The sequence below is a fragment of the Zosterops lateralis genome (genome assembly GCF_965231275.1).
Source record: "Zosterops lateralis genome assembly, chromosome: 4".
In the NCBI taxonomy this organism is placed as follows: domain Eukaryota; kingdom Metazoa; phylum Chordata; class Aves; order Passeriformes; family Zosteropidae; genus Zosterops; species Zosterops lateralis.
In genome coordinates, this window is record NC_139765.1 from 7381442 (window position 1) to 7402228 (window position 20787).

Consider the following 20787-nt stretch of genomic DNA (forward strand, 5'->3'; position numbering starts at 1 on the left):
TTGTGTTTGTGGAAAAAGTCTTGAATTTTGTCTTTTTCCTCTCCCTTTTCATGTTCAGCCCTCTCCCCTTTACTCTTTTTCAGTGAATGTGGTCTGAAAAAAAACCTGGAAAATGGTTCTACTTACAAACAGACCTGTAATTCCATTACACTTCTATTTAGAAGAAAATCAGGATCTGCTTTTTTGGCTGGTTTCTCACTGCCAACAAAATACTGATTCTTGTACCCTATCACAAAGAGTTTAAACCCAGACTGGGGTCTTAAATGGATTTTTCTGTGTTTTATGATAAAAATGTTCCAGCTGTCTGAAAGTGGATAACTTAAGACTTGCATTACATAACACCAAGTGGGTGGCAAAGGAGCAGAAGTTCTGAGGTGGTGCCTAATGAGGGGCTCTGAGGTCTCCTAAAAGTATTTCTTCTGGTTTATGTAGAAGATTAGCAAAGACTAACACATGACAAAAAAAAACAACCCAAAAGCTCGAACACAAAACCAAAAAACCCAAAACTGAGCATTCAAGATTGTCTTCATATATATAAATTGGGATGACAAGATCTAGAGGCTGGCAAAAGGAAAGCAGCCTAATTAAATGAAGTTGCACACTTGGAGCCCAGGGGATGATTAATCATTGGAATGAGTTCTCAAAGCAAGGTATTTTCCCAGGTACTGTTAAAGGTGATTTAACTGGAGTTTGTGAGGAAGCAATGTGGTAAAATGTCTATGGCGTGTGGGAGGTCAGCCTGGCTGAAGTCCTTTACAGCTCTATCTCAGGAACCTTGTGAAAACTTGATACAAAGGTGGCATCATGGATTTCAGCTCCAGAAGGGTCACTGACTTGAATGAGCAAATATCTAACTTGGGTTTTGGATTTCACTGGGAGTAAATAATTAGTATTTATATAGTTGTTTCTATTAATAACTTTTCATGCTTGCAAGAGGGCACATCTGATCTAGAGCCAGGTAAACAAGCACAGAGTGGCCAAGTGAGTCAGCAGCAGACCTGGAAAAGACCCAGTGTGCCCTGGATGCCTGGCTGGGACAGATTTGTTTTCCTGGGAGGACTCAGCTGTCTGAAATCCAGCATGTTCTCCAGTCCATGGAGAGCTGTCATTCACAGAGATCCACTCTGCCCTGACCCACAGGTTGTACACCAAGAAATCCTGCCCTGGATTAGTGCACAGGAGAAAGAATGGTTAAAGAAAGCCCTTTTCCTGTCAATATCTGTGATGGACCTGCAAGGCAATGCCATGAAGGAGTTGTTGAGCACTGGCATTGTAATTGCTGGGGAGAATTTGTTCATGTGTGAATGAATTTCAGCAGGAAGAATTGGTGGCTGACTTCTGCAGAGGGAGGTTTAAACTTACGTGTTATGAGGTGATTAACTACTACTTGGCTTAAAAATAAAAGCTCCACAAATACAGAGGCAGGAGAGACTGAAATGGTGTCTGCTGTGCACTTAGTTTTACTTACCCTAGTGTTACTTAGAGCTTGCCATTACTCAGTCCTTCCTTCACCCTCTTTTCTTACTTCTCTCCTTCAGAGACAGGATGGCTGTTGTTTCACAGGATATTTCTGGAATTTTGTTCATGTCATGTTTCTTTGCTTTTAGGCACAGAAGTGCAAATATTGCCTTTGGAGATAATCTAAATTAGATTGTTTCCTTCATCTGCTCACATCTTTATTTTTTTGCAGTAACTGTCATTAGTTTCTGTATTATATTGCCATTAAAAAAATCATGGATGGGAACCTTGGAAGAAACAAAAACAAACCAAAAGAAGAATGATGTCTATAGACCTTTTAAAAAATATGTCAGTTTAAAAATTAACAGTCAAGAACAGCATGTTTGGCTTTCATGGTATCTGGTGATAATGGCAATTCTGAAATTTTACTGTTTCCCAGATCTTCACTATATTTTGGTATTCTAGCTTTATTTATTTTTATTCTAGTTTGTACTGAAAGTGTCAAACTACATTCACCTCAGTGTACTACCTCATCATTTTATATTTGTCTCAGCTGCTTCAATTTGTTAGGATAGGTCGAGTTGTTTCTATGTTCTGAGATTATTTGTGGTTTTTCATTTGCTTGTTTTTTAGTACAGCTGAAAATCTTGCACGCAGTTATGTCTAATTAATAGTTCCAGTGTGAAACCTTTAGAAGAATTTGCAGGGTGTTGATGCTGGCAGGTGCCCACCAACACAGCATCATCCCTGGGCAGGGCAGAGAAAATACAGGGTCAGGATAAGGGCAGGGAGAGATTCCTCACTGGTTACTGTCACAGCCAAAACAGACTTAACTTAGGGAATTTAATTTAATTTATTGCCAATGGAAAATAGAACTAAATCTTAAAAACATCTTCTCCCCACCCCTCCCTTCCTCCTGGCTTTCTTTCCTGGTTTTCTTTACCTCTTCACCCTTCTGGCAACACGGGGTCATGGGGAGTGGAGGTTATGGTAAGTTCCTCACATGTTGCCTCCACTTTTTTGTCCTCTTTCCCTGATCTAGAGTGGGGTCCCTCCCATGGGAGGGTTTTCCAAGATCTGCTCCAGTGTGGATCCTTTGGGCTGGACCGTGTTGAGCATTAGTGTAGTGACATGCTTGATTCTGAGGAGTTGTGTTAAGAGAAATACGTACGTGTGTGCATCCCTGATTTTATTAATTTTATTTTTGCATAAATATACCTGTTACTGAAATAAATGCATCTCCTGTCCAGAACTGAGATTTTACTACCTCTCTTCCCTGTTTGCCTATATGTTTCATTTCCACAAAAATCCTTGCGTTGTCAGCAAAATCTGATCCTGACAGAAAACTAGGAAGCTGCGTGATGTGCAGCTTCTGATACTGCTTTTATGTTTGGAAATAGGAACCTCTAAGTAATAGTTTTCAAAGAGGTGTGGTATTTTCTCAGCAGGTTGAAGTTGAAGTTTACCGGAGAGATTCCAAGAAGCTTCCTGGCCTGGGAGACCCTGACATTGACTGGGAAGAGAGTGTCTACTTGAACCTCATCCTGCAGAAGGTAACAGTGATGTTTATCCAACTTTCACTATTCAGTTTTGCCTTTCAGAATCTAAATTAACATAAACTGAGTTGTTTATTATTTTTCAGTAGAGTCCTAATAGCATTCTGCAAAAAACTTTAACTGTGTTCAGTGAAGCTACAGCTGGGTTTTATGCTCTGTAACCAAGTTTTTGCAAAAGAAAGGCTTCATCCAGTTTAATGTTTTTTGAAAATGAATGAGACTTAGAAAAGCAGCATTTCCATTAGAGTTCACAGTACTGGTTGCAGCTAAGAGAGGAGAGTGTAAATGCAGTGTCATAAATTATGCTGAGGGGTTATGCTCTTGACAACAGAACTTTAATAAAACATTTGCTGGTAGGAACATGAAGCCAGGACTAATTACTTCTTTAATTGACTCATAGGTCGTTTGGTTACTTTGTGTGTTACATCGGTGCTTAGGAAAGCTGAATATTACTGCAATCATTTGAGATACCTTAAGTTTTGCTCATTGTGATCTCAGAATGGGGAACCGTTGGCTCAGGCACACATCCTGGAAAATAAATTGTTTTCATTCTCTCTCCTTCCTCCCAGAAGTCTCTTTGCAGAACTTCTCTGCAGAGAGCAGGTTTTGCCTTTATTTGATACTCAATAAAACCAGGATACATTTTCCACAGTCAGAATTCAGAGATGTTATTACAGCTGGGTATTGGTGTCCAGAGCTATTGCACTTGCTCCTTATAAGTTTTTTCAGATTGTCTGGAAGGCTGTGCTATTGTTTTCTGACCTCTCTAACATGTCACTGGTGTTGATTAGTGTCTCTTTTTTCCTGTTCTGAGGGAGGAAATCTTTTCCATTTCTATCCTAAAATGTGCTTAGGGGTGTGTGGGGTGGGAGTGGATGAGGGTGTGTGTTGCTGAACAATTAAGCTTGTGTTAAACAATATTGGCAGGACTTTCTTTACCCATTGGTTGTCACCTCAACAAGCAGCTGTACAAGAGATTTTGAGTTAATGAGCAAACACAGGTTTAAAAATTGTAGGTGGTTCAGTATAGCAAAGAGAGTAAAGAAAATGGCAACATCAAAGTATCTTACTTTTTAGACAGACAGCTAAAAAAAAGAGACAGAATGTGTTCTGCTTCATGCACATGAATGTTTTGTTTTCCCAACTCTAAATGTTGATTTCTCTGGTGCCCTGTTCCAGCTGGATTATGTGGTGACCTGTGCCGTGTGCACACGCTCCGATGGAGGAGATATTCATATTCACAAGAAGAAATCTCAGGTGAGCTTCCTCTTTTATTGCTCTGGATCTAAGATTGGTATCCAGTATTACCTAATCCTAAAAACTGCTGTAAAACTGAGGCACTGGTTCTCAGGTTGTGGTCTGACAGATTCATACTCCTGAAGCATCTCAAGTCTTTGTGTAGTGACATTTGGCAGTTATCTATATGTGAGGTCTAAATGTCCTTTATAACCCCTTTTAAAGAGTTATGAAAACTCTTTAAAAGAGTTTCATACACCCTGCATGCTTCAGGGTGTATATCTTTGCCTGCTGGATTTAGGGGAGATAGGGAAGGTGCCAGGGGAGGAAGGAATTTGATGCCCAGCTGTTGCTCAGTCTGAGACTAAACCTGAAATTGTACGAGATCTGGATTATGAGGAGCCTTCAGGGTAAGTTTCTAATGTAGAGTTGCTAAACAGCAGACAATTTACTGATTACCAATTTATTTTTTTTATTATTTTACAAAATTCTTAGTTTCTTAAACTGCTCATTCCTTTCATGTCCACACCATAGGCTTTTATCTTTTGTGTGCACTTAATCCAGGGTTTAACATAGTGGAAGAGACTGAATAATAAGCATAAAAGGGATAGGAACAAGAAACCTAAAAATTCCCCACTCAATTTCAATTTGCAATGTAGATCTTGCAACAGCTTCTGCTAGTTAGCAGAAATTCTTCTTTTAAAAGGCTCCTGTTGCATTTAAATGCCTGCTTCTCCCAGGCCTTTCCATTCTCTTAGTTCAAGCAGCTGCTTGTGTGGCTTTACTTAAATAAACCAACATTCTTTAGTTTTTAATTGCGTTTTACCACTTTAAAATAACTTTTGCTTTGCCTACAAACAGAACTAGCAATGCTGATTATTGTCTCTGTGATTGACATTGATTAAGCACATAATTTTCTCTTTAGGTGCTATTGAGATGCCACATTGCACTGCTGATTTAAGCCTATTATTTCTCATTGCTTTTTTTCTCTTTCAGCTAGTCCAAATTTCACCCCAAGCTAACTTCTCCAAATGTTTTTGAGAAAAATCTCTAAGTATTATTTGCAGATTTGAAAACTAGAAAGGAGAAGATGAGGGATATGCCCTTACTGCATGTGAGCAGAATTTAGAATGAAGAGGAAGTTTTTTGTTCCTCCTTTCCAGAGGCTCCTACTGTGGGATTGCTTATAAATTGTTGTCTTCCCTTTTCCACATAAAACTTACCAGTACCTACCAGTAACATTTCAGCATCATCACGCTGATCTATAGAGAGAGCAAAGGCAATTCCATATGCTGTGAAAGCATGTTTGGAGTTGGGCTTTTCATTCTCACATCCACTATTGAGGCTGTTGGTTTTAAATGAAGAAAATCCAGCTGGTTTGGTTCTGCATTTCTGCTCTGATGACCAAGTAGCTGGCAAAGTGAATACTACACAGCCAAGAGCCCAGAAACTGCCTCTGCACTGATTTCAAAAACCAATTTCAAAAATGTGATAGCACACACACACACAAGGTCTGCGGCTCTAGATTGTAAAAATACAGTAACAGTTTTGGGGTGCAGGTAAATCTGGAATAAAATAACATTATGAATCACACCAGAATAGACAGGGCTACCCTCACTGAGGGAGGTTGATCTTAGTGTGGTACTAAGTAAACAAAAACAAATTAAACTAAAGGTATTGGGTCAGCTGCTTCATGGTCACTTTCTTGCACTGTGGCATGTCACTTTTCACCGCATTGCAGCAACTTAAAGGCACCTGAAAGTAGTGATGAAAAAGTATGATGGTGTATTATGTATGTATTATGGTGAGAGGTCAAGTACACACAGGGACATTCACTGTGAAGCAATGAGTTTTTGATTACTGGCATGTGAAAACCAAGGATTTCTCAACTGCTGTTATTGCAAATCTGGCTTTAGTCAGAAACCAGCTCAGCTGTGCTTGCAGGGTGTCCAGTTTCTCTAGTGTAAGTGCCTGACTGAGATGTTTTGTAATCACTTGCCTTGTGTTTGGTGTGTCTGTTCCCAAGCACATTTAACTGAGAAATGGTATCTTTTTTTGCATCTTTCTCAGCAAGTGTTTGCATCTCCGAGCAAACACCCGATGGACAGTAAAGGAGAGGAGTCAAAGATCAGCTACCCCAATATATTCTTCATGATTGACAGTTTTGAGGAGGTGAGTTCCTTGTTGCAGCAGCCAAATTTTGTCCTGTTCTAGTCTTATGTCCTTAATAGCTGTTTTCTTGTACCTTCTGAACAAGTGTTCTTGGCTAGTTGAGGGTTATCTTCTGCTAGATCTTACTTTATTTTATTTAACCTTCCTCTCTCTGTAATGTTTGAAATCTGATCTTAAAGCTGGATTTTGGCATCAGTGTCTATGATGGGCTGAAGCACGACAGGCTGATGTGAGAGCTGCTCATCCTAACAAGTGATTTGCAGCGTGCACTGCCTGGAGTCTGCTTTTTTGAAAGGCTGGGGTGGAACATTCTCCTGCCTTTCAATTTATATTGAAACTTCCTTGGGCATAAAGGACAGCCATGGGAATCTGAATGCATTTTGACTTGAACTTTGACTTTGCATCAAAAATGTTTCATCTTGCATCTTTGGCAGGTTTTCAGTGACATGACTGTGGGAGAAGGGGAAATGGTCTGTGTGGAGCTAGTGGCCAGTGATAAAAGCAACACCTTCCAAGGGGTGATTTTCCAGGGGTCCATCCGCTATGAGGCACTGAAGAAGGTCTATGACAACAGGGTAAGGAGCTTCTGAAAGACAATGTCCTTTGTAGCTTATGGTGCTCCGACTAGATTTTTTTTTGTGGCTGAAGCTGTCAGCTTTTTGTCCTGTTAGATCAGCTGCATCATAGTCTGTCTTTTTTGGCTTTGAGAGTTAGCTGAAAGCTACTGGTTTTGGTTCAGATAACTGAGGGTGTTCAGACTGGGATATATTCCTAAAAGGAGGGAGGGTAGGGATACATAGTCAAGAGTGTGACACAGGAATGGACCTGAACAGCAGTTCTTGGAGCCCCTTCATTTTCTCGAAAAGTCATAGATATTTCTGTATTCAGAGAAGGTGTGATTTCATGGGAGATTTTAAACTCTGGTAACTACCTTGTGATAAAGCGTATTTTTCTTCATTATATTTTGCACTGATGGCTGTTTTCAAAAGACCCCTGTAGTCTCACTGCCACTGGAGGAGCTTTCTTTGCTTTCTACAGAAACATGAAATACCAGCACTTTCACCTTCAAGTTCAGTACTTAGTGCTGAAATCAAGAGTCAATAAACTTCTCAAATGGTTTATTATGAAAACAGTCCTGAGATGTTTTTAGAAACAAATGGAAGAAATTCTCACAGCATCTATTGTGTCTCTAAATGTCTTTGTTTCTTCACTTGTCAGGAGAGATCCTGAATAATTTCCCTTCTCCTTGATTTAAATGTGAGTCATTACACTCTTCCAGCAGGTTTCTGAGAGAACATGAAATGAAAGTTGTTTCTCTCCCACCATTATCTTGTGGCCTTACACTGTCAGCAGCTGGGTCATTAAAATAAGTGGGAATGCAGAATCACTGAAGACAACATAAAAAAAAAAGCCCTGCAGTGGAAAGATAAGATCTGATGTGGTAAAGTCACCTCATAGCCCAGGAATGTTCTGATTGACCACACAGCTACTTGACATTATTTTGTTAGATGAAGTAAAATTGTTAACTCTTCAAATATTTCATTATGGCCAGAGGCAAAACTTGAAATTTTACCATTCTTTTTACAGAACAGGAGTAATCTCTATGCTTTTGGAGATTACTTGATTTTAGTTGTTTCAGGGAATGTTTAGATTGAATACTAGGAAAAATTCCTTTACTGGAAGAGGCTGCCCAGGGAAGTGGTGGACTCCTCAACCTTGGAGATATTTAACAGATATGTAGATGTGACACTTAAGGACATGATTTAGTGGTGGGCTTGGCAGTGTTTGGTTAATGATCTTAAAAGTTGTTTCTAACCCAAATTATTCTAGGATTCTCTAATTCTCAGTATACTACAAGCTGATGAGAATCTTGGCCTTTTCATAAACAAATGAAAATTGCAACAAATCACTTAAACTTATGGATAAAAGCTGAAAACTTAAGGCATCATTTTCACTTAGCAAAACCTTGAGTGTTTTCATATTGGTCTGTTCCTTTTTTCAGTTCTCAGTTCAATTTTCAGTTCAGTTGTGGTGACTGGGAATTGAGCCCCTGTGTCTGTTAAGGGGATTTAAAGCTGTCAGGGTGTCTTGGTGAGCCGTGCAGTGCAGGTTAGTTGTGCATGGGGCTGGTTTCTTATATTTTGGCCTTGATAGTGTGGACATAAAAATGTCAGAGATGACTTGGCACAAAGTAGTTTCCCAGTTGTGGGGTGTGCTTGACTGGTTTGAGGCATCGTGTGTGTGTCTGTTGCTTTTTGGACTCAAATGAGTGCCCCAGCACAGGCTGCATCGAGTTGTGCACGTGCCTGTCTGTGCTCTCATGTGCCACAATGTGTGGGCCTGGATAAAAACCTTTGGTTTTCTCTGTGTGCCACTGCTAACTCTGCCTTTTGGATGGCTGAAGGAGTTGGTTCTTCTCAGAACCTGTTTTTGTCTCTGTAAAATTACTTTCCCTTTGGAGATCACTTCAGATTTTGGCTTAAAATGTTTCTTAGGAATTATTATCCTCTGTGGTTCTGACTTCTTAGATAACTGATTTCAGAGGATGTTATTTTCAAGTTGAAGAGCTGTTATTACATGTTTTTCTCTCCCGTCTTGATGCATCATAGGTGAGCGTTGCAGCTAAGATGGCTCAAAGAATGTCTTTTGGCTTTTATAAATACAACAACATGGAGTTTGTCCGAATGAAGGGACCACAGGGGAAAGGACATGCAGAGATGGCAGTGAGCAGAGTTTCCACTGGTGACACTTCACCCTATGGGACCGAAGAAGATTCAAATCCAGACTCCCCAGTGCATGAGAGAGTAAGTAGCAGACAGAAATACTCTCTTTAAGGGAAGCATGAACATGCTTTGTTCCTGTCATGATTTGAAAAGAAAACGGGTGAGAGGCTCCAAGTCAGAAATACAATTTAATAAAATGAAAGGTAAAAATGTAAAATAAAATAAATGCAGTAACACAAAAGAACACTGACAGAGTCAGAATACAACCTGAGCAGGATAGTGGAAGCAGTCCAGATGAGGTGCTCTTCCTGAAGCAGTGATCCTGTAGAAAGGTCTGGTAGCTCTGGTCATCTGGGAATCCAGTGGGTAAGGGCTGCTTGTCCTGTCCCAAATCCCAGATTATATCCAGGTGGAAATGCTTGACTCCTCCCCCTGGGCGGAGCATCTCACAATGGGATGAGGAGTGTGAAGTGGGTCCTTGATGGCCCATTAAACAGAGATAACTCCTGGAGGGAGTTACCTGTGAGTCATGGGCAAGGCATTGATGGGCCATGAGCAGAAGAGCCCAAAGGAAGGGGGCCTGAGAAAACACTGCCTCACCTGGTTCCAACAGTTCATGAAGATGGTGATAGAATAAATACTTTGTGTACATCCTACACTGCAACCCAGGACAGTTCCAAAGCCAGGAGACAGGCTGAAGCTGGGGTGAACTCCCATCGAGGTTGTGCACTTACGTTTGCCTGTGTGTAATTTGGTTGTACTCAGCATGCGAGATGGATTCTTTAACACAGTTTTCCCCTGAGCAAACAGTGAATACAGAGATGACTGGATGATTCATGCTTCTGGAGGAGTGTTTTGTTGAAACAACAGCAATCTTGATGCCAGGGAAACCAATGATTCTGCCTGTTTGCTATAAAAAAAAAAAAGTAGATTCCACTTCTGTGCAAGATGGGATTTACCTAGAAACGTGGAATTTGTGTATGATATAGGTTGCTTACTAACCTCACAGGGAGTGGTGCTTTTAGGTTTTGCCACTGAGGAATACTGCCAACAGGAAGCCTGTATAATGCTAAAGCAAAGATCACAGATCCAGATGCAGCCTCGTATTCATACATTTGCTTAATTTTAATGCAAGTGCAGTAAAATGCCAATAGAATTGGCATTTTACAAATGCTGATTTGGCCTTTATTGAATCCCAGCCTTCTTTTCCATTAAGACATTTTACCTGGCTAATGGGGATTAGGCAACATGTCTTCAAAATATCTGCACAGACCTTGCCTGGGTCAGTACCTTATGGAGTTTATGGTTTTCTGTGCAGTGCAGCTAACCTGTATCATTTAAAGACCTGCAGAACAGCTTCTAGAGGTGTCCATGCAGGCAGTGTGGTTTTTGTTTCTGACTTGGTAAAAAGCAACACGAGCTACCAGCACAGAACTCATTAATTGGATGTTCTTGCTCTCTGCCACAGAAACACAGCCTGAAGAAATCAGGCCTAGAGGAGCAACATGATCTTTTGTCTTCAAGGCTTCCAGTGTCAGCTGGAAAATGCCAAATTAGATTTGATAATTGTTATCACTGCTTTTTGCTAATAGTTTTAACACTGCTATGTCTGTTTCTGGCTCCCCCCACAGTATGATATGAAATTACTCCCAAATTAAAAACAGAGACAAATACAAATTAGAAATGAAGTGTGCTAGGAAGAGGACCAGTTGGGTGTTACAATGCCCCTCTTCCATTTTTGTAACATTAGTGATAGAGGGACAACATGGAGTGTTGCTGCATTCAGCCTGGCTTGGCTGCCATCATAATTCCATGTCACCTCCCTCTGCATTTCTTTGGACAGATATGAGCAGTGTGATATGGCAGCTCAAAAAGAGTAATGGGATTGTTAAATTGACTGTGTGAAGAGGGAAGGACAAGATAAAAGTTACTCACATCCATTAGCAAAGTAGTTATCCCTATTTTTTCCCTTTGAAATAAAACTATTAAAATATTGCAATCAAAGCCAGTAAATCAGCACTATGTTTCAGTTCTCTCCAAAACAAGTGTACTTGGCTTTAATTGTAGTTTGCTCAATGGCAACTACTGCTCTGAAGGAAGTGTGTCTCCATAGTTTTGCCCCTAATTTGAGTTTCACCACAGATACTTCCATCCCTGTATTTGTCATCACTTGGACTAACCAAAACTTCTGAGGCACCACAGCTTCATTTTCTCCTTCCAGTATTATTGAAACATGACACACACAAAAGAGAACATTGACTTCACTTTTGCCTTAGTGTGCTGGGCTCAGGAATTTGTGACTCTGATCCCCAGGGACATTGACTTTCCACAGGGATCCTATGGGACAGCCTTCCCAGTAGGGAAACTGCTGCCTTGTGTGTGCCAGAGAAATGAAGATGCACATTTTGAGTGCGTTCAATACAGTACATTCTTAGTGAATATTAAGTCTCCTGGATTTCAACATGCAAAAATAAGATTGACATTCTTGGTGCCTAAATTACTAACTTTGTGCCATTGTGACTGTAAATCCTTGTTAAAAGTGATCATCTGAGGAGAGAGGTCTGTCATTATTCATGTAACAGTTGAGGGTTGTGCTATATCAAAATGTTTTCCCCTTGATGAGCATCTTGAGATGATTGTTCAGTTTAAATTCTCCAGCCACTTTGATAAAACAGAGCTAGATACCAGTCATCATTCTGATTTTTACACATGTGACTGCCTTGTGGCTCATGGAGGGAAAACCAAGACTTTTCTCCAGCATTTCTTCTATTTTCCTTTCAGGTTACTTCTTTCAGCACACCACCAACCCCAGAACGTAACAACCGCCCATCCTTCTTCTCCCCATCCCTCAAGAGAAAAGTGCCCCGAAATCGAATTGCTGAGATGAAAAAGTCCCATTCAGCAAATGACAGTGAGGAGTTCTTCAGAGATGATGATGGTGGAGGTGAGAAAAGTATTGACAGCTAAACAGACTTGTCTGGAGAGTGCACAGAGCTGTGAAAAGGGATCCCAGTGCAGGGTTTTCAAGGAGGGTTTGCAGGGTGGAAACACAAGAGCTCCACATGGAGCCAGTGCCTCTCTGAAAATGAGATTTTTTACAGGCTTAAGCATCTCTTTGAAGGCTGGAGCCCACAACTCCTGAATATGTTGAAACTTATTTCTTTTATATGGACCTATTTGAGAGAAACTGGAGCAGCTGAGATCCTCCCCCTTTCCCAGATGCCACAGTCTCTAGGGGCACTTTTCCAAGTATAGTGGGGTAGGGCATGTTCTCAGCAACAAGTTTTTTGAATTCTGATTTGATCCAGAGTTGGTTAAAGCTGGTGAGAAGGCATTTACTTCAACTGGCCTTGAATCAGTTCTGAACTTTACAAAGGAAAACCTGGTGAGTTTGTGTAATAGTTACATGTCTTGTGGAACTCTTCCTTTAAGTTCTAGTTACTCAGCAGGAAACAACTTGAGCAAGATGGAGCCTGACTCAGAATATAGTATATAGATCCCGATCACATCACAGCCTTGTGAGGCAGGAAACTCAAAAATGTCAATGTCAAACTGCTTTTCATATATTTAAAAACAATTCAGTCAACAAGTCTGTCTGTTAGGATTCTAAAGCCCAAAGATAATTTCCAGATTGCAAGGTCTGTTTGAAGTAGCAAGGATGTTGTCTAGCAGCAGCCACCTTAGCTAATAAAGCCACTGGACCACCTTTGCTAATAAAGAATTGCACATTAAAAAACAAACTGAAGTGACGATGTTCAATGCAAATTCTGTGGCAGCTTAAACTGATGGTAGCTAATTCAGGGTTCCATCAATAAAAACCTTTGCTCATCTCTTTTTCCTTAGTTTGCCTGCACCTATAAAAAAACTCTTCTGGCCTACTGGAGATTCAGTATCTTTTTGTTTTAAAAGTTACTTGAGGACATCTAAACTAATTCTGAGCTCAGCTGAAGGGTCCTAGGTGTGGCTCAGGGTGTGCATGGAGGTGTGCAGGAAACTGAAGTATTAATGTTGAATCTCCCCATATCTGCTAGATGGCAATTTTCTTCAAAAGAAACTATTTCTATTTTGTTACCCTGGTGAAATTCTGCATGAGTAAGTCCTTACTTTTAGGGCTATTCTGTGGTTTTGTGTATGAGGGAAGGCTGAGTTAGTGTTCTGCTGATGCAGTGTGGTAACACAAACCCTCTCCTCTCTGTCTGTCTGTGTGTCTGTTGTTTTCAGCTGCTACCATTTACTACCTTCAGTCTAAACAGTGAACTCTGTGCTAGGCAAGGTCTGTCTGCTTTTAAAAGAGCAGTTATGATAGTGTCCTCCATTTGGTTTGTCTCTAAACAGCAAATAGGAGACTTTCCTCTTTTTTTTTTTTTTTTTTTTTTTTTTGAGTTTGAGAAGTGTTCCAGTAAAGTACAATCCCTTGAGGCTTGCTGTCTCTTCATGCCTTTCCAGATCTGCACAACACGACGAATCTCCGGTCGCGCTCCCTGTCGGGAACAGGACGCTCACTGGTGGGCTCCTGGCTGAAGCTGAACAGAACAGATGAAAACTTTCTACTCTATGCACACTTAACATACATCACTTTGCCATTGCATCGAATTTTAACAGGTGAATTTTGACATGCATTGTGTACACGTTGGGGGGATTCTGCTTTTAAGACAGAGGAACAAGTGTTTCTCTGTAATGCTGTTGTGAATAGGAGTTCATTTCAATTTAGAAGAAATTACAGGTTCCAGTAGAAAATTGGTCATTTGTAATTAAGGCTGGAATCTGAACAATGTTTCAGCAAAATACATAATTATTCTTTATGACCATTGTGTTGATAGTCTTACAGCAAGTTAGCTGGAGTTACCGAGCTTACTCAGTCTCTCACCACAGGCATTTTGGAATTCACAAAAGATGTATTGTTTCTGCTGGCATTTAATATCTGCTCAAGAGGATGGCACAAATGCCTCCATGCTCAAATACTGGCTTTGAGTTTGAACATCCTTTCTGAGACTTAATTTGGTTGCAGGAATTGGGGTATATATTGGGATACACAGGATTAGGGCATGAAATTTCTGGGATGTAAGGCAGAATTTTCATCTGCCATTGTTCCCTACCCACATTTGTTTCAGCTTGGCATGTTGTGTAGGCCCTGTTTCCAAGGCCTTTTTGTAATCAATGTATTTGTGGCACTGGCAGCTTTCCAGGTAGCAGGAGCATTATATGTGGGGCAGGGTGAAGTAGGAAAGGTGCTCATTTCTCTTGGGTAGTTCAGAAAACCTATACTAAGATATTTAAATCCCAGTGGTAGTGATCAAAGTACTTTTTAAAATGTCTTGAGTTTATTGATAAGACTTCACTCTGACCCCTTTGTCCATGTTGGATAATCACACTTCTGTCACCTTCTCCTCATATGTCAGATGATCCCATTCCTTAGTCATTTCTCTGGCCCTTCACTGGACTCCTCCACTGTGTTTAATTCTTTACAGGTGTGGCTGGAGCCCTCTGGAGCTGGGGATCAATTTTTGCTCATGTCCTCCTCTTTGTGCAGTTGTATTTCATCAGCCTTTTAATTGTGTGCTCCCTTTTTCCATGTCCCTTGTTCTTTGTGTAGCCTTGAAAAGGACATCACAGCCCAGTTTCCAGATATATCTGCGTAGTGCCCTGCCATGTTGGTTTTACTGCCTATATTTAGAAAGATGCCATGATTACAACATAAGTTTTAAGGTTCAAATTCTGTCCTACTTGGAAAATACAAAATTGAGGAGCCAAAAAGATGAATGTTTCTTTGTGGCAGCTTTTTGAGTGCAGAAATGTAGGCTTTGGGCTATAGAATGAATGAAAGAGTTGATTTATTTGTACGCGCAAAAGTTTCCTTAAGGGACTTGGGGATGTTGCATTTGCCCCTTCAAGAATGGGAAACCCCTTGGCATCTCTCACTAATGGCATGTAACACTTGTTTCCCTGGAAAATATTCTCACTCCCTGTCTAACGTATGTGGCTTCATCCCAGTATAAATGATAGTTGATCGGTTTTCCTCTCCACATAATGGGATGTATTTGCAGTTTGTCATTCAATTCCTCCCAGCTGCATCCTGGTTAATTCAGATTTTAACAGGCAAAGCCATGTACTTGTCATGTTTTAGATTCCTGGTGTCCTGTGCCACAGTCCAAGCTTTTGTCCTCATTTCTTTGTGTTTCCTGGTGCTGTGGCTGCTTTCAAGATCCTCTGAAGTTGGCTGTATCTGTTTGTTTCTCTCCCATGCCCAGATATCCTGGAAGTGCGGCAGAAACCAATCCTGATGACATAGCAGAGAGCGGGCACTGCCTTGGAGCCTTGTTGCCAAGTGCCTATCCACAGCGGTTCTCCGTGCTAACACTACCATCTAGTGTCAGGAACATAGACCTCCGCGGGAAACAGGGAAGTCCAGGAATACCAGCCGATCAAAAGTGCCTCTTTCTTCCTTCCTCTGCTGTCACACACCGAATGCCCACATCACTGGAGTGTTTCTGACTGGAAGAGGACTTTTCAGCAAGATAAAACAAGAAGGGGCTGCGTTTAAACCGAGTCAACACTTTATGGACAGTTTCCTACTGTGTTTACTTTATAACTTAAGAAGCCAACAATATGTACAGAATGTGTTAAACTTTATATAATATTCTTTGGGAGAAACATTCTAAGAATTTCATAACGATGTGCTACTGGACATTGCTCCATAGACTCTGGCCATACCCTCCCCTTGTCTGATCAGCTGTGTGTGAGTGTGAGAGAGTGTGTATGTGTGTCTGGGGAGAGAGCAGCTTCCTGCTAAAGGGAAGAAAAAGAAAAAGATACTTTGCTGTTTTGGTATGTGCAGCAGGTCGGGTCAGAGCTTAGAAGAGGCTGAAAAAATGTTCCCATTTTTTGTGTGTCAGTGTTAGGACAGGTGAACTCTGCTGACAGATTTCCGTATCTACCAAAGAACAGCAACATTTTCATCCTCAAGAGCTGGCTAAGAAAATGAGCCAGTGACAAGAAGGCTAAAATGTGCTGCTATAGTAAAGCTGAGGTTCATCTCCAGTACTAATGCTGCTTGTCTTTCTCTCAGCTGAGTCAGTACCAGTTTGAGTCTAAAGTGAAAAAACAGGAGATATAATTGGTCTCCAAAGGCCTAAAACCTTACCAGTAACCCATCCTCCTGCATGCACTGGACTTGAGGGTTTGTAGTTGTCCTTGCAGTACCCTTTGTAGACAAGGAGGGCATGGGAGCTGCTTTGTGGTCAGGCAGCTTGCTTGGATTTTTCCATCTTTGGTTGTTATATGCTGAAGCACAGAGAGCTTTCTTGAAATACAAAAGATGGAAACACAATTCTCTTCTGAAAAGTGAGTAAGAATTGCATAGTGGGAGGTCTGAAAATGGTGTGTCAGGAGCTCTCAGGAAAACAGCCTTATGTTTACACATGAAGTTCAGCTCTCTCTAGACAGCAAAACTGCTGTCCTTGACATTTGAAAACAAGATGATTGAATGCTGAGGTTACTGTGCTTTGGCTGACAATTTTGATGAGAGCCAGTACATACTTGAGGTTATTTAGGACCGCACAGCAGTGGGGTGAGTGCTGTGTCCTTTGGGGCATGTGAGACTCCAGTACATGCACAAAGGGAGAGCAAAGATGCCATTTTTGTCACTTTGCAGACTCTGAGCACCTAAACCTGATGCTGTGGCATGTGCTCTGAGCCCAGACCTTTGTCTCCCTCTTACCTGGTCTTTTCCCAAGTGCTTTGTTGTTACTCTTGCAGTAGCATCTAATGACTTAACCTCTCAAATAGGACTTTCTGCTTTTTTTTTTCCCTCAGGCTAGATTCCATGGAAATAGCTCCACTTCAGCATAAAGGCAGACCAAATTTGCCCTTCAGCCCAACCTGATGACTCCAGCATGGTAAGGAGGCCTGTCTGTATTTGAGGCCAGGCCTGGAAGCTGTCACCTTAGCACAGCATGATGGCCTTTCTTACACTGACAGCATGAGTGTATGACAGGGACAGCTGACCAGTTTTCAGTTGGCTTCAAAAGTGTTGCAAGGCATTAGAAAACGTTCCCTTTGTCATTACCAGCACACCCCCTTTTCATGCTGCAACCTTGGAATGTTGCCTGTGTTCTGTGTGGATGTGAGGGTGTTTCCACCATCCAGCCTGGTTGTCCCAGGCTTTCCCCCTGAGCCTGGGGAGAGGTGGAGTCCTCACTCAGCAGCTGAAGTGCCCTCTCAAGGAACTTGCCAGGCAGCCTGGGTGGGTACCTGAGATCCCACAGGTGCTGTTCCTGGCATCAGTCAGTACAAATATTCTCTCTTTACCCGTGCTGAGGATTAAACCACTCCTCAGCTAGAAAACAAGCCTCTCAACGTGCTCCTTACTCTGTGCTTTCATACTGCTGGACTGGGCAAATCAGCGCTTGGTTTTCCTTCAAATGTTCATTGCAGAGGGAAGGGAGAGAGGGTTCACATTTGTACTAATTGTGACAATTGATACCTTTCAGTCAGGCAGCCAGAGGAACAATGTAAAAAAGGAAGTGTATCCAGATAGGACCCTCAGTGGTAGGTGCCTGAACACTTCTCAGTGGACAGGAATTTGTGATGCTCCCTCGGTGTTGTGTGTTATGTTTAGGTGGCTTAACTTTGTGTAATTTGAAAGACTGAGAAAATCTTGCTGTGTAAGATTTCAAGGCAAATGAGGAATGATTCTATGCTAGTGCATTAGTTTTAAAGCAGTGCTATGGAAGGTACAGTTTAGCTCCTACATCTGTGTTTCAGGAGGTATCATCTGCTTTGTTACATGTATGTGGTTGGATTTTGATGTCTAGTGTTTGAAGGGCTGTAATGTCCTAAAAAAGTAAATTTATTTCTTGTATCTTGTTAGTGGGATATGCTATAGGTACATTAAAGACTCGCCTTTTCTAGTAGAAAAGGACTACAAGTATGCCCTCATGGACATCCATGGAAAATAGAGGTCAAAAAGTCTACTGAATGTCAATAGTGCTTTTTGGGAGCAAAGATGTGCCAGATTCTCAGTTATTCTTTTTTTAAACATCTGTCTTGGACTTCTTATGTATAGCCAGTGCTTCCCACTTTTTGTTATGAAATTCCATAACTTGTTCTGCTTTTAAACAAACCCTGGAAATTATAATTGGTCGTCCTTGTGTGGACACATTGACAGGGGATTTGATCAAAAAGGGTTTTTTGGGTCAGGATGGCACAGCTGGACCCTTAGCATGCTATTGCACTACATCAAAAGAAAAGTGAATGTTAGTAAGAACCTCTCACCCTGTTAATTTGGAGGGGTTTTAATTCTGTAGCTCCTAAGCAGTAAACTGAATTCAGACCCTGTTGGGCATTGAAGAAATTGCTGCAGATGGAGCTGTTGTGTCCTGCAGTGTCCTGAAGGCTGTTTGGCTGTCAGTGTCTTAATGGCTGGAGCACAGTGGGTTTCATCAGTTACGCTGATGTTTAAAGATGCAGCTCAGTTAACAAATGTGGGAAACTTTGCAGAACACCTTTCTTTCTTTTTGGAATTCCACCATACCTCATTGCTCAGTTAAGTCCTTCCATCCTTCTGCCCATTCACTCCCTCCGGAGATCAAGGCTTATCTCTTGAGCTCTTCAGAGGTGTTGTATATTGATAGATGTCAAATATAAGGATGTGATTCTTTTCACCCATAACAAGTTTTTCACTGCTTTTGATTTAATCAGTATAAAAAGCTCTTTTTTTTATTACTTATTTTTTTAAGAAAGCTCTTAAATCAATTATTTTGTGTTAGCTGATTATTGCTCTGCCTTAGAGACCACCATGTGTGTGAAATTATGTTCTCTTACTGCCAGCCAGGACAAGGCAGATTCCAAATCTCCTTTTAAGAGAAGATGCTTCTAGAAACTCTTGAGTCTTTCAACTGTCTTGGCTAATCCAGTTTGTGTGGGTCCCTGTTCCTTCTCTTTTTAGTCTCCTGGTCTTCATTGTTTACAAGGCTTGGGCATGTTAGGCTCTGGATTGCTGTTACTATTTTTATTGTTTTCTATTTCTGGGCATGGTGTGCTTTCCAGAAAAGAGAATTGTTTGCACAGGTGGCTTTTCACAGTAATATGTCTTTCCCAAATTATGTTCATTATTTAGACAGTGAAGTCCTTGGCTCTGCAGGCAGATTTTTTCCAGCAGATCCTCATGTACAGAATCCCATCTGGTTACTGAAATTCTGTATGGATGTGGAATCCAGGGAAATAGACTACTCTCAGACTATTGACCTGCTTCTTGCCAGTCATTATTTTTTCCTTTTTGAGATGATTGCTTGTCCTGTATTTTGTAGTCTGAAGCTTCCATATTAAAGACAGATGTAAGATAAAATCTTCAGAAGTGCCTAAGCCCTGTTGTTACCCAGTGGGGTTTAAGAACAAATTTTTATTTAGGAAAATAATTTATGAGTCTTAAATTCTATCTGTGTTGTATGTAGCAGTGTCAAAAAATGCAAAGTTTATAGTTCTTGGATGAACAGTGTCTCTCATATGAGCTCACCCTTTGTGTTTGAAAGACTCTCATGGTTTCCAAAGGTCATGACTAAAAGCTCTGGAAAGTGGATTTCCTGTGGTCACAGCAATCAGATGTCTGCAAATGCCTTACACATTCTGCAAGGTATGACTGCAAGTGTATGGTGCTGGTGTGTAGAAATTCTGTGTCAAAAATAGGTACGGTAGAATCCAGTGAAAGGCATTGTGAAGTAAGTAGCTTTTACACTAAACCTTAAACTAAAGAGTATTTTACACCAGAATGTAGCTGTTTGGATACTTGGTCAAGATAATACGAGTCTGCAAGCAGGTTGCAATATTGAACGTTCTCTGTGTAAATATATAAATATTCTCAGCCTAATTTTATCAGCCTAACACACGTTGCATGGTTTGGGTTTTTATTTGCCTCATCGATCATTGGTGTTGCTTAAAAGGTGATGGGTTGAAAATTGTGCTGGCACTGTACTGAGCCATTTGAACAAAGAGCAAGGAGAACGTTGTGCACCAAAAATAAAGTTGACTGTGCTTATGGCAGCAGTGGAGAAAGTGTTGGACCCTGCAGCAAATAAACAGACCTCTTTAACGACCATGAACTCTGTTAGTGGTGTTTTCTCTCTGCTGTGCCTGGTGGTGTTGGGGTTTGGATGTTTTCCTTCCTGGTGGCAGGCACCAGTGGTGGAATGGTGCTCTGTGGCACTTGTGAAGGCATTGCCTACACAATGGATACTCATGTGGCAGAGTGGCCTCATTGCTCTTTGTTCTGATTGCACCTGGAGCAAAGCCCAACTTCTGATTCTGCTACAGAACCTCTGAGTGATCAGTCTCTCACAACTTGATACTGGCTAAGGAGGAAGAAGGTAAAAGTCAGTGGAGTTGTAAATTTGTTTATAAAAGGTTTTCATTCTTGCCTTTAGAGCAGCCCTTCTAAACTGACCTGTGGTTTGCTCTAAACTTGATTATGTAGTCATGAATATTTATGTTTGTGCAGTGTATAAAGTGAGGACTGATGGGTGTGGTTGTTTTGTCCTGATTAATTCAGGAAGAACTTCAATGCAGATTTGTGCAGAGTCACAAAAATGAGATTGCATTTAGATCTGCTTACACTGCCTTGAATTGTGTTTACTGGCAAGGATCTGCCT

The 20787-nt window shown here is 41.0% G+C and overlaps 1 protein-coding gene across 2 annotated transcripts in view; it reads left to right on the forward strand.

Annotated features, from left to right (window-relative positions):
- The window catches only part of KIAA0930, a 55303-nt gene extending 35068 nt beyond the window's left edge, over positions 1 to 20235 (forward strand). The window contains exons 3-10 of one of the 2 annotated variants that reach the window (XM_083860483.1): positions 2907 to 3011; positions 4194 to 4271; positions 6321 to 6422; positions 6857 to 6997; positions 9032 to 9226; positions 11927 to 12089; positions 13592 to 13747; positions 15394 to 20235. In XM_083860483.1, the coding sequence (XP_083716609.1) occupies positions 2907 to 3011; positions 4194 to 4271; positions 6321 to 6422; positions 6857 to 6997; positions 9032 to 9226; positions 11927 to 12089; positions 13592 to 13747; positions 15394 to 15434 (981 nt within the window). In that variant the 3' untranslated portion in view covers positions 15435 to 20235. Of the gene's footprint in view, positions 1 to 2903; positions 3012 to 4193; positions 4272 to 6320; positions 6423 to 6856; positions 6998 to 9031; positions 9227 to 11926; positions 12090 to 13591; positions 13748 to 15393 lie in introns of both variants that reach the window. The other variant, XM_083860482.1, reaches the window with a different exon arrangement.
- The last annotated feature ends 552 nt before the right edge of the window (positions 20236 to 20787 follow it).